Here is an 11665-nt window from a genome sequence, read left to right on the forward strand (position 1 = left end):
CGGCCCGTGCCCAAAGCAGGACGTGAATGGTCGCATTATTTCTATTTCTATTTCGGGGAAGTCCAGGCCATTTTTTTTCAAGTGACCTTTAATGGCAGACTCATGCCCCACCTCCTCTTCCTCACAAATGCCCTTTGACTGAGGTCTTTCTGCAACTTGTGCTTTTAGATACAAATGGGCATTGAGTAGCTGTGCGCCTGTGGTGCCACGAAGCTGGCGTGACCCCGTGTGTGTGTTTGTGTGCACTCCTCCTGCACATAGGCCTTGCTCATTGACATCTCCTGCCACCTAGGTCTGAGTACAGTGGCCCCCCCGATTCACCACGGACCCTCTGTCCCCACTGCTGTGATCCCTCTGCCACCTGGGACTCACTTACTCTTTGCTCAGACCGGGAAGATAGAGCGCCTCCCCCTGGAAGGAAGCACCATGCAGAAGTCAGAAGCCAAGACGCTGCTTCATGCCCCGGTGAGTGCTGGCTTAGTGCACTTGGTGACAGCTTCTGCTTCAGCGACCCGGAAAAACAAGCAGGGTGTAGTTAGACCAGTACCGGGGCTTGACCCCTGGACGCAGGAGCCTCTTGATTCCACGTGACCGCAGGTGTCCGTCTCTAGACGGGGCCACTGTGTTCCCGAGCCGCCTGTGTAGCTGGGAGGGCAGGAGCAGAATCGGGAAGGCCATGGAGAGGCCACTGTGGTGTCTGACCCCTTGGGGGGGGCATCACACGAGTTGGCAGATCTGGTCTGTGTGCGTCTCCCAGGTCTGACCTTGCCCTTCCTGCTCAGTACAGTGGCTCGTGTTTGCCAGACCATCACCTCAGGATCCTCAAATCTGCCCCGAGGCAGTAACAGCTTCGGCTTAGAGCTTTTCAAAGCATCAAAGATGCATTCTGCGAGTTGGGGAATTTTTGTCTGTTAGGGGTTGGACGCTTCTGAAAAGCTGTTCTGTTTCATCTGTGATCCTGACCCCCTCTCGCCAAGAACCCAGACCTGAGACCTGGGGGCTTCCGGCGGGATTGGGTCAGGGTTGCCAGAGCAGTGGGGCGGAAGGGGGGGCGGCCCTCAGGTTCTGTAAGGAGTGAAGACGCTTTTCAAATCCCCTTCTAACTAGCCTCAATTGGATTCGTGTTCTTCTCCTGCACAAAACCCTCTGACGGGCTCTTCCTTCACACAGAATGAATCCAGTTCTTCCTTTGTCCTCTGGCCACCTCCTCCATCCCATTTCCTGCCACTATCCCCCCCACTCTCCAGCTTCAGCTCTCTGACCCTCTGGCTGGTCCTCAACACACCATGCACATTCCCACCTCAGGACCTTTGCACCTGCCTGGAGTCCTCTCCCTCCCAGACCCTTCTGCAGTGCACTGCCTCGCCTCACTCAGATTTCTGTTGCCACATCACCTCTCTGAGAGGCCTGACCTGGCCACCCTGGCCACACTGCTCTCTGCCCCCTTATCCTGCTTTGTGTTCACCATAGCACTCAATACTACTTGATACATTATGTGTCAGTGTATATGTTCCGTATCCGATGTATCTATTCCCGCTAGGAATATAAGCATGCCAGACCAGAAACCATCCACCTGTTTCATGGAGGTATTTGTTTCACAGCGGTGTTAGAGCCAAAACAGTGCTTGGCACTCAGAACATACCTGCCGAACAAATAAGTGACTTTTGTATTGTCCTGTTGCCTCACTGACACACAAATCCCTTTGAGGGTGAGCATCATTCTCATTTTGTGTCCTCTCAAGCACACGCTCACGTAGCGGGAGTGGGCTGGGTTCCCTGTAAAAATCATTGTCGCCCACGATGAAGGGAAGAGGTTAAATGTCAAGGGAGGCTGTGAAAAGCAGGAAATTGAGGTGGGCCGGTGGAGGGGAGGGCACTGATACAATAGGAGAGATACTCACTGTTCTTTTATTTTGTGTCTTGTGTATTGTTACCATTTTAAAATTTTTAAAAAACTCTTTATTTACTTTTGAGAGAGAGAGAGATAGAGTGTGAGCAGAGGAGAGGCAGAGACAGAGGGAGAGAAGCAGGCTCCAGGCTCCGAGCTGTCAGCACAGAGCCCGACACGGGGCTCAAACTCACAAAGTGCGAGATCATGACATGAGCCGAAGTTGGACGCTTAACCGACTGAGCTGCCCAGGCGCCCCTGTTTTTACCATTTCTAACCACTTCTCAATGATGGTGTGACTGTCACCACCATCCATCTCCAGAACTGTTTTCATCATCCCAAACAGAAACTCGGTCCCCGTTAGATAATAACTCCCTCCTTCCCCAGCCCCTGGCAACCTCTAGTCTGCTTCCTGTCTCTATGGATTTGACTCCTCCGGGTGCCTTATATATTTGGAACCATCTGGTATTTATCCTTTTGGAAGGGGCTTACTTGACTTAGCATCATGGCCTCAAGGTTCATCCATGCTGTAGCCTGTGCCAGACTTTTCCTTCCTTCTTACGCTGGATAATATTTCGTTGTATAGATTTACCACATTTTGTTTACCTGTTCATCCTTCGATGGACATTTGGGAATATTGCTGCTGCGGGGATGTATGCACCAACGTCTGTTCACGTCCTTGCTTTCACTTTTTTTAAGGATGAACCAGACCTGGAATTTCCTATGATTAGATTATGGTAATTCTGTGTATGTTTTCTTTATATTTTGAGAAACTTGCCATACTGTTTTCCTTAGCTGCACCATTTTGCATTCCCGCGAGCGTGGTACAAAGATCCCAATTTCTCGAAATCCTTGTTGATACTTATGATTTTTAATTATTAATGCTAGTCATCCTAATATGTGTGAAGTGCTACCTCGTCGTGGTTTTGATTTGTGTTTCTCCAACAAGCGATACCTGAATCTTCTCACGCACTTATGGACCATCTGTGTATCTTCTTTGGAAAAATGTCTATTCATATCCTTTGCCTATTTTGTAATTGAGTCATTTGTTGTTACTGAGTTGTAGGAGTTCTTCATATATTTGCTTTGCCTCACTTTGCATTGCCATAGACATTTTAGAGTAAGCTTGTAAGATTCTACCAAAGGAAAAAATAAAGCCTACTGGGATTTTGATACAGATGGCATTGAATCTTTAACTCTATTTAGGGGAAATTGATATCTTAGCAATATTAAATGTTACAATCTATTCAACTAATTTATCTCTTCATTTATTTGGGTCTTCTTTAATTTCACTTTGTGATGTGTTATAGCGTTTAGTGTAGAATCGTACACATGTAAAAATATTTGTTCTTAAATACTTTGTTTTGAATGTTATTTTAAACATTACTCTCTTAAATTTTTTATTTTGTGCTAGTATGTAGAAACACCATTTTATATTGCCCTTGTACCTGCAACCTGGCTGGATTCAATTGGTAGTTATAATAGTTCTATAGATTCCCTGGGATTTTCTACAGAAACAATCAAGTTGTCTTAGAGTGGTTTTACCTCTTCCTTTCCAATATTTGTCTTTTTAAAAAATGATCTTTAGGCAGGCAAAGGTTGCTTAGATGATGTAGAAAAAGTATAAGAGAAGCAATCATGAATTGAACTTAATACTTAAAACTTGTGCTTTGTTAAAAACACCATTAAGAAAAAACCCAAAACAACAACAAAAAGAAACTGAAAAAAACTACATAATGAGTGGAAATACAGACACACACACACACACACACACACACACACACACACGACAGAAGTTTTTAGCTGAACTATATAAAGAACTTCTACAGCTCAGTAATAAACATTTTTAAATGGACTAAAGACTTGAAGACCTTTCATAAAATAAAGGTGTCTGGATGCCAGGAAGCACACGGGAGATTCCCACCATCACTGGTCACTCAAATGCTAGTGAGTGGGCCACTCTTATGGCTGGTCTGCACTTCCAGGATAAAGTCATCATTGGCCTGGCCTTCGACTGTGTGGACAAGATGGTTTACTGGACCGACATCAGTGAGCCTTCCATTGGGAGAGCCAGTCTGCATGGCGGAGAGCCAACCACCATCATTCGGCAAGGTGGGCAAGCAAATACCATTCTTCCTTCTTGGTTTGGCTTCTGGAAGCCCAAAGGGTTCCTGGGAGAGAGCAGAGGAGTGGGCGTATGATTGCATACAGGATATGGTGATTTGAGGCTGACTGGGTCCTTGGCCTCAACGCCACCCTTTCCAGCCTTCTCTGGAAAGTCCTCCAAGGACTTACTGTTAAATCGTGAACACCTTAGCTGGGACTTGTGGCTGGCCTAAGATGAATAAAATTAAAACAGGTAAGTGCCCACGCCTTTCTCTAAAAGCTTATGTGCCCAGTTTTAATGAACAGTAAGGGCCAAACTCCACCATCCACTTTGGATATGCATTTCTCCTCTGCCTGTTGAGCCTGGACTTGATTCTCAGAATGCCTGCCCCATGGTATGCTCCACTGGGATTTCCCCAAAGGCAACAGGCAGATGATCATAAAGTTGGGAGGGTTACAAGCATATTGGCAAATGTTGTCCCTGATAGTTGTCTATTCCCAAGACAGTTTTCAAGTCAAAAGTTGTCACTTCAACCTGTGACATCGTGGTGGTGGTGGGGAGATGTCTTTTCTACCTTAGCTCCACTGGCACCTGTTCTGATTGCCTGTGTCAGAGGAGTGCAGCAAATCAGGCTGGGCTTCCATAGACTCAAATTTCAAGTTGCATTACTGGTAATGCAAATTTCAGTTGCATTACTGGTAATGAGGTGCACGACGCTTTGGCACAGCCTCCCCCTCAGCATTTAACCTCAATTCCTTAACTTATAGAGGTTGATTAAGGTCAAGAACTCTATGCGTTATTGTAATGCCTACATTCAACAAGTCATGACTAGTTTATGTGGATATGTTTCATCAAGATTAAAGACCATTACAGCCAAAATCCAAGGGTCTGTACAAATTCACCTTTACTGAAAAGGTCAAATATTACATGTTGCTAAGTCAGTAACTCAGCAGCTGACTTGCAGGTATTTTCAATCGAAAGACATCGTGGGGGCGCTTGGGTGACTCAGTCGGTTGAACATCCAACTCTTGATTTTGGCTCAGGTCATGTTCCCAGGGTGGGGTCATGGGATTAAGCCCGGCATCAGGCTCTGTGCTGATTGTGAAGCCTGCTCGGAATTCTCTCTTTCTCTCCCTCTGCCCCTCTCCCCTGCTTGTGTTCCCTATCCCTAAAATAAAAAAAGAAAGGAAGGAAGGAAGGAAGGAAGGAAGGAAGGAAGGAAGGAAGAAAGAAAGAAAGAAAGAAAGAAAGAAAGAAAGAAAGAAAGAAAGAAAGAAAGAAAGAAAGAAAGACATTGTTATGCCAATGATAGTTGTATAAAATCATCTTGTTTCCTCTGCAAAACACTCAAATCAAAGGTACGATTTCAAAATGTATGAGCCTCGTTCAGTATTTCTTTTTACTTGGGGCTGAGTGTCACTTTTCCCACTTCCAATTTAATGTTTCTCTAACAATTGATGTTGCGGAAGGGTGCCTATGGGGCAGTTTTTTTCCTTTCTTGGCTCCTTCACAAAAGATGATCAACAGGAACCAGGCTGAGGTTGAGTTAAATATGTCTAGCTTTGGACATAGACCCTGACTCCTTTTCTGGAAGCTGACATGCTATTTAAATAATGTCTGGTAGTTTTCATGGTTTCGTTTAATGAGCAGAATTTTGAAAATGCCTTTTTGCATCGTGTGTGTGTGTGTGTGTGTGTGTGTGTGTTAAAAATGTTGTTGCTATTGTCTGTGATTTGACTTCAAAACCCAGTGGAAAAGGGGAATAGGTCATCATTGCTATTTCCTGTTGCTTCTGGAACTGATCATTATCCAAGAAAGCTTTAAGCACAGTAAGAAACATTCCAGGCCAAAAGTCCACTGTGAAAACACAGAATTAAACTAGAATGCGATCTTTGTAGAAGAAAGATCACTGGGAATAAATTTTCTTTTATTTACAAATAAAAATAGTTATTGAAAAATAATTTTTAAAATATTTAAATAAAGGAGAAAGAAACTTCCACTTAAATCTTCATTGTGGTCCAGGTTGGTGCATCCCTAGTGAGTGGAAGAGGGGGTATGTATCTCCTCTCTAGTTCATGCAGCCTGAATCCTAAGCTTCTCTTTCTTTCCTTGAGTTAAACTCCTAACCAAACATCTTTAATCAGGATCATCATCTGTTTCCTTTTGACATCAGCAGTGTGGAATATATTGCCTTGCTGTCTTCCCTAATTGCCCTGACTGCACAGTAAAGGGGGAGGCTTTCCAGACCTTTCCTTTGGCATGATAGTTCATAAAGTAGTGTTTTCCTGGTTGGAGGAGGTTTGATCGCTCTTGGGTTTGAGGTCAGGATCAGAGCTGTTGATAAGGAACCAGAGAGACATGGAGTTTCTGGGTTCCTCTGGATATCTTGCAAAGTACTGTCACTGAACAGCCTTTTCTCCCCCACTCTTCTGTCTGTGTGTCTGAGTGACTGGTGTCCTGGCAGAGAATGTGCTCATTCCAGATACACCCCCAGAATGATTTATTCTACCTTTGTCTGAAAGTCGGAAGGGGTCTTTGGAGGTCAGGCTCGCTGTCCCTTCACCTCTAGGGACGTGGGAAACAGTTTCATACTTTATAAATCTCTACTTTTGGTTTGAATAACAAAAATCCTGTTTGAGTGCTGTTTCTAATTCTTAACAAACTGCTCTGGCTGGGGTCCTTTCCGGTGGACGGGGCTGTGGTGTTTCCAGCATCCAGGGTCATGGTCATATTAGGAGTCTAGTGGAGGCTGAACGAGAGAGTGGACATTCTGAACCATTTCCACGCTGATGAAAGAACACATGTGGGCATGATTTCCTCATATCCAGGATCCCTCGGGTAGGATGGCTTCATCCTTGGCCTCTTCTGCCTCCTGCTTACACTTCCAGCCATACTAAGTGACCTTCAGTTCTCTGATCAGTAGAGAGGAGGGAATCCTAAGTGACACTACTAAAACCCTGGTGGGGTTCTGATGTTTCATTTGCTTTTATTTATAGTCCGGAAACCATTAGTTCTGTGGCTCTGAAGGTTCCTGTTGCGGCTGGCTTACTCTGTGGCAGCCCTGGCTTGGAAATCAGTTACTTAAAACCTAGTGAGGACTTTCTGGGAGTGCTATATGCGATCACTGACACCCCTTCTTTGTACTCCTGATACCTGTGCAAAAGTAGTAACAGCTGTGATTTCTTGCAGTTACTCCTCTGAGATGACCCTCTTCCCCCAATAACTAATGAACAAGGTGTATGGATTTGTTGTATTTTTCTATGCACCCCCCCCCCCCATGCTTGCGGGTTAAGCTCGAAGCTCTTTAACACGGGCATCCTAACTTCATCTCTGGGCACTCTCCCGTCCTCATGGACTCCAGCCATACAAAATCATGCTGTATCCAATCTTCTCCCACTCCCTGGAAGCCCGCATCCAGGATCTTTGCCTGACAAACTCCTGTGGGTCCTTGGGGAGCCAGCTTTACGAGGTGTTGTCTCCCTCAGAAATCCCTCCCGGGTCTCCCCAGGCTAAGTCTAGTGTCTCCCTCCACGTTCCCATAAAACCAAAACTCAGTCTGAATTGAGATTGGTTGCAAGTTCCTGGAAACCAGGGCCACCACTTAGGCGTCATTATGGGCTTGGTACATAACGAGATGTCTGCCGAGTGAACGAGTGACATTGTCAGTTTGACTGTGGCTCATCTGATCAGCAACATGCATTTCATGTTCCCATTTGTTTTTCCAAAGTGCAAGGATTGAACACCGAGGGGAATAACACTGAGTAATCCACAAAACCTAATCTTAACTTGCTTTAAAAACCCAGAAGTATGCCGTGTTTGATTCTAGATCTTGGAAGCCCAGAAGGCATTGCCCTCGACCATCTTGGCCGCAACATTTTCTGGACTGATTCTCACTTGGATCGAATAGAAGTTGCAAAGCTGGATGGGACCCAGCGCCGGGTGCTGTTTGAGACTGACTTGGTGAATCCCAGAGGCATCGTAACGGATTCCGTGAGAGGGTATCTTTGTGTAAATCTGTGTAAATCTATTCGACTTGCAACTGCTCTTTCAGATACTGTCAAATGTCAGGCTCTAATGCCAGCATCAGTCTCCTGAAGTGAATGAGTTCCAGGATGAACAGGTCTACAGTTGGTGCCTTACAGATACGCATTGTGAAATGCCAGAACATTTATTACAGTTCCCTGTGACCATGGACTTGATCAACCATGTTCTACTTGTAAATCTTTTAGGAAGGGACTTTCTAAGTTCACGGCTCAGAAATCGGGTATTTCCATTTGAGTCGAATGTGGATAAACACTTGCCTTGTACCAGCCCCAGAATGGTGTCCAAGTGGCATAAATGTACCCCTGGGGCTGAGACCCACATAGCATGGACACCTTGGAGACCCCTTCCTGGGGGTTTTGTCATCACATCAATGCTTTTTTTTCTTTTCCCTACAGTTAGTTTTAAATCTTACCTGCGAGACCTTTTGCACCTTACGCTGTGATTCCTTCCCTGTGAGACCACACCCCCAATTCTGTGGCCGCTTGGCCACCTCCCCCCCCTATGGCAGACACCTCAGCCACCAACTCTGTCAACATCTGCTTCTGTGCCCGAGCCCCTGGGTCCACTATGCACCCCTGTGTAGTGACAGCATGTAGGAATCCCCAGATGTTTATCTCAGGTGTGTGTTGTTTTGTGTTGTTCTTTTAAATAGCTTTATGGAGATACGCTGTATCAGTTACGTTTAAGGAAAGTGAGGTCATTAGTACCAGAATAACCAAACTCAAACCAAGAACCAAACCCAAGTATCTCCTGCAAAGGAAAAGGTGTCTTATCACCTCCAGACCCCTTTTAGCCATCCTGGGTTTTAATGTGTTCATCGTGGGTTCTCTTAAAGTTTTTTTTTTTTAATAAAATTTTTCTTATCCATCTTTGTTCTTTCTTTGTTATTCCTCTTATAACATCTTTGTTGTTCCTCTTTCCCTTCCTTTTCCTCCTGCAGGAACCTTTATTGGACAGACTGGAACAGAGAAAGCCCCAAAATCGAAACTTCCTATATGGACGGCACAAACCGGAGGATTCTGGTGCAGGATGATCTGGGCCTGCCCAACGGGCTTACATTCGATGCCTACTCGGCTCAGCTCTGCTGGGTGGACGCAGGTGACGAAGAGCCCCGCGCCTGGCTGCTGGGGTTGCAACAGTGCTTTTTCCTTTTAACCTAAACAGTTATTCTCACCCACTGTAGGCTGGGATCTGTTAGGGGGAAGAGAGTATAAGATACCTGTTTTACTTTCCTACACAAAAATCAGCTGCCTGTCTTTGCTCTGAAATGCATGGTTTCTATAGGCTTGACGGCGTCCAGGGCAAGTGTTCCATCTTTAAATCAGGGGTCAGCCAATCCTGGCCCGTGAGCCACATCCAGCCAGCCGCCTGTTTTGGTACGAGTCAGGTGCTATAAATGGTTTTTATTTATTCATTGTTTTGAGAGAGAGCAGGAGAGCAACAGAGAAAGAGAGAGAGAGACAGAATCCCAAGCAGGCTCCATGCTGTCAGCACGGAGCCTGACGTGGGGCTCGAACTCATGAACCGTGAGATCATGACCTGAGCCGAGATCAAGAGTCAGACGCTTAACTGACTGAGCCACCCAGGCACCCCTGGGTTTTACATTTTTAAATGTTACATTTTAAAAGGTTCCATAAATAAATGCCTCCATAGTGTCCTCGATTTTGCCTCTTGGCCCACAAAAGCTAAATTAATTACTGTCTGGCCGTTTGAGAACAAGTTTGCTGACCCTTAGAGTTGTTCTCATCCTATTATTATCTCTGCATTATGCAATTTGTGACTTCCATCCTGTCACTTGCATCTGTTCCCCAAGGGCTCGGGCAAGACTTGTGGAGCCAGGGAAGAGAGGCATGGAGTCCTGATGTGAGCCCCTGGCCTGGGGTGTCCCTCAGGGGAGGGATGTGGGCTCTGTCGGGGAGCAGGTCAGTCATCCCTCGAGTGCCTGTGGAGCACCTGCCCTGTTCCCAATACTGTCAGGTGCTCAGGGCCGGGGTGGGGGGCGGTGCAGGGACTGTACCACAGGAGGGAAGCACGCATAATTAAATCAAAATGCAAGCCGGGAGCTGGCCCCAGTGTAGGCACTGATAGGAGGCTGTGCGGGGCTGCAGCCGAGGTGCAGGTTAGCAGTTGTTAAGAGCTCTGACTGCAGGGAGGGAGGGCCTGGGAGGCTTCAGGGGGAGCGTAGGGACTTGAGCGAGAGCTGGAAGACGTCCTCGTTCCCACCGGGTCCCCAGCTGCTCTGGGAATGGGCGGGACAAGGAATGGTCCTCTGCCCAGCCCACATGGGAACCAGGTATGGGTTCCCCAGCGGAGGTGGGTGTTGACCAGTGAGAGGGGCAAGGCAGGATGAGGAGACCGCTTTCTGCTGTTGAAGAGCAAGTCATGTGTGTTCTCCGGGATCTGTCATCGTAAGGCTGACTTTCTGTCACCCTTGCCTCCGTTCCTCGTTTTGACACCAAGGGGCCATTTCTTCTATGAACGGCTTGTCTTTGCTCCACACAGGCACCAGTCGGGTGGAATGTCTGAAGCCCGGGCAGCCGAGCAGACGGAAGGTTCTTGAAGGGCTCCAGTATCCTTTTGCTGTTACGAGCTACGGGAAGCATCTGTATTACACAGACTGGAAGATGTACGTGAGCTGTTGCAGTGTGGGGGGCAGGGGGGAGGGTGGGGGCCGGGTATGTGGTGGCGGGGGAGCAGGAGCCTGCCACCCTGTCTCGGGGAGGCCAGGCCCTTCCCATGTGGCCTCTCGGCTTGACCTTCCAGGATACCTGCCCTGTGCCTCGCCCTTCTGCCCGTCAGGAGGGGAGGGCGTAGGAGGGTGAGGGCCGGGCTCCTTGGGGGCCAGGAGGGGCCGTTTACCATCCCAGGGCTCCCGGATGGGCAGCTTCAGGTCTGTGAACTTGGACTTCGTGAGCCTGTCTGTTCTTCCCCCAGGAGCTGGCCCAGGCTCACTTGGCCGGCGGGCTCCCTGCCTACCCCGTGCCCGCACTTCATTCTATTTAAACTGCGACATTCCCACAGCCCCTTCTTGACCACCCCTTCCTGCAAAAAGGAGGAAGCAGCTGTGGCCACGGCATCTGGAGAGAAAGCCGATTTCCCAGTCTGGAATTTAGAGCTGAGGGGCAGAGCTAGCTCAACTTTGTCCTTTTTTTTTTTTTTTTTTTTTTTTTTTTTTTTTAAAGAGGCCAGAGAAATGCAGGCTTGTTCCCACCACAGGAGGAGGGGAGGATGGCTAGGAAGTGAGCCCAGCGTGTCCCTTCACGGCCTCCAGTTTATCCCCAAAACCCCAGAAGACGCTGCCCAGTAGACAGAAGGTTGGAGCCACCGGATGTGTCTTTATTTGCTGCCCTTTGGTGTTTTGTAGGAGTTCTGTGGTTGCTGTAGATCTCGCCATTTCCAAAGAGACGGATACCTTCCACCCCCACAAGCAGACCCGGCTGTACGGTGTCACCACGGCCCTGTCTCAGTGTCCCCAAGGTAACTCCCCCGTGCTCTTGCCGTTCAGGGGCCAGGGATGCTCTGTGGCTCCATGCCTCCACCCTGCCTGCTGCCCGTGGGGCCTCCACCTGCCCTGGTCACATGGCAGGCGAGACGCACTCCCTTCCCTCGAGGGCCTGCATTGTTTAA

General features: G+C 47.6%; 1 protein-coding gene across 1 annotated transcript in view; it reads left to right on the plus strand.

Annotated features, from left to right (window-relative positions):
* Positions 1-11665, plus strand: part of NID1 (nidogen 1) — an 83818-nt gene that overhangs the window by 69371 nt on the left and 2782 nt on the right. The window contains exons 14-19 of the mRNA XM_045437276.1: positions 293-465; positions 3873-3999; positions 7821-7992; positions 8979-9136; positions 10541-10664; positions 11403-11515. Coding sequence (XP_045293232.1) covers positions 293-465; positions 3873-3999; positions 7821-7992; positions 8979-9136; positions 10541-10664; positions 11403-11515 — 867 coding nt within the window. The remainder of the gene's footprint in view (positions 1-292; positions 466-3872; positions 4000-7820; positions 7993-8978; positions 9137-10540; positions 10665-11402; positions 11516-11665) is intronic.

Source organism: Leopardus geoffroyi, chromosome D2, assembly GCF_018350155.1.
Source record: "Leopardus geoffroyi isolate Oge1 chromosome D2, O.geoffroyi_Oge1_pat1.0, whole genome shotgun sequence".
In the NCBI taxonomy this organism is placed as follows: domain Eukaryota; kingdom Metazoa; phylum Chordata; class Mammalia; order Carnivora; family Felidae; genus Leopardus; species Leopardus geoffroyi.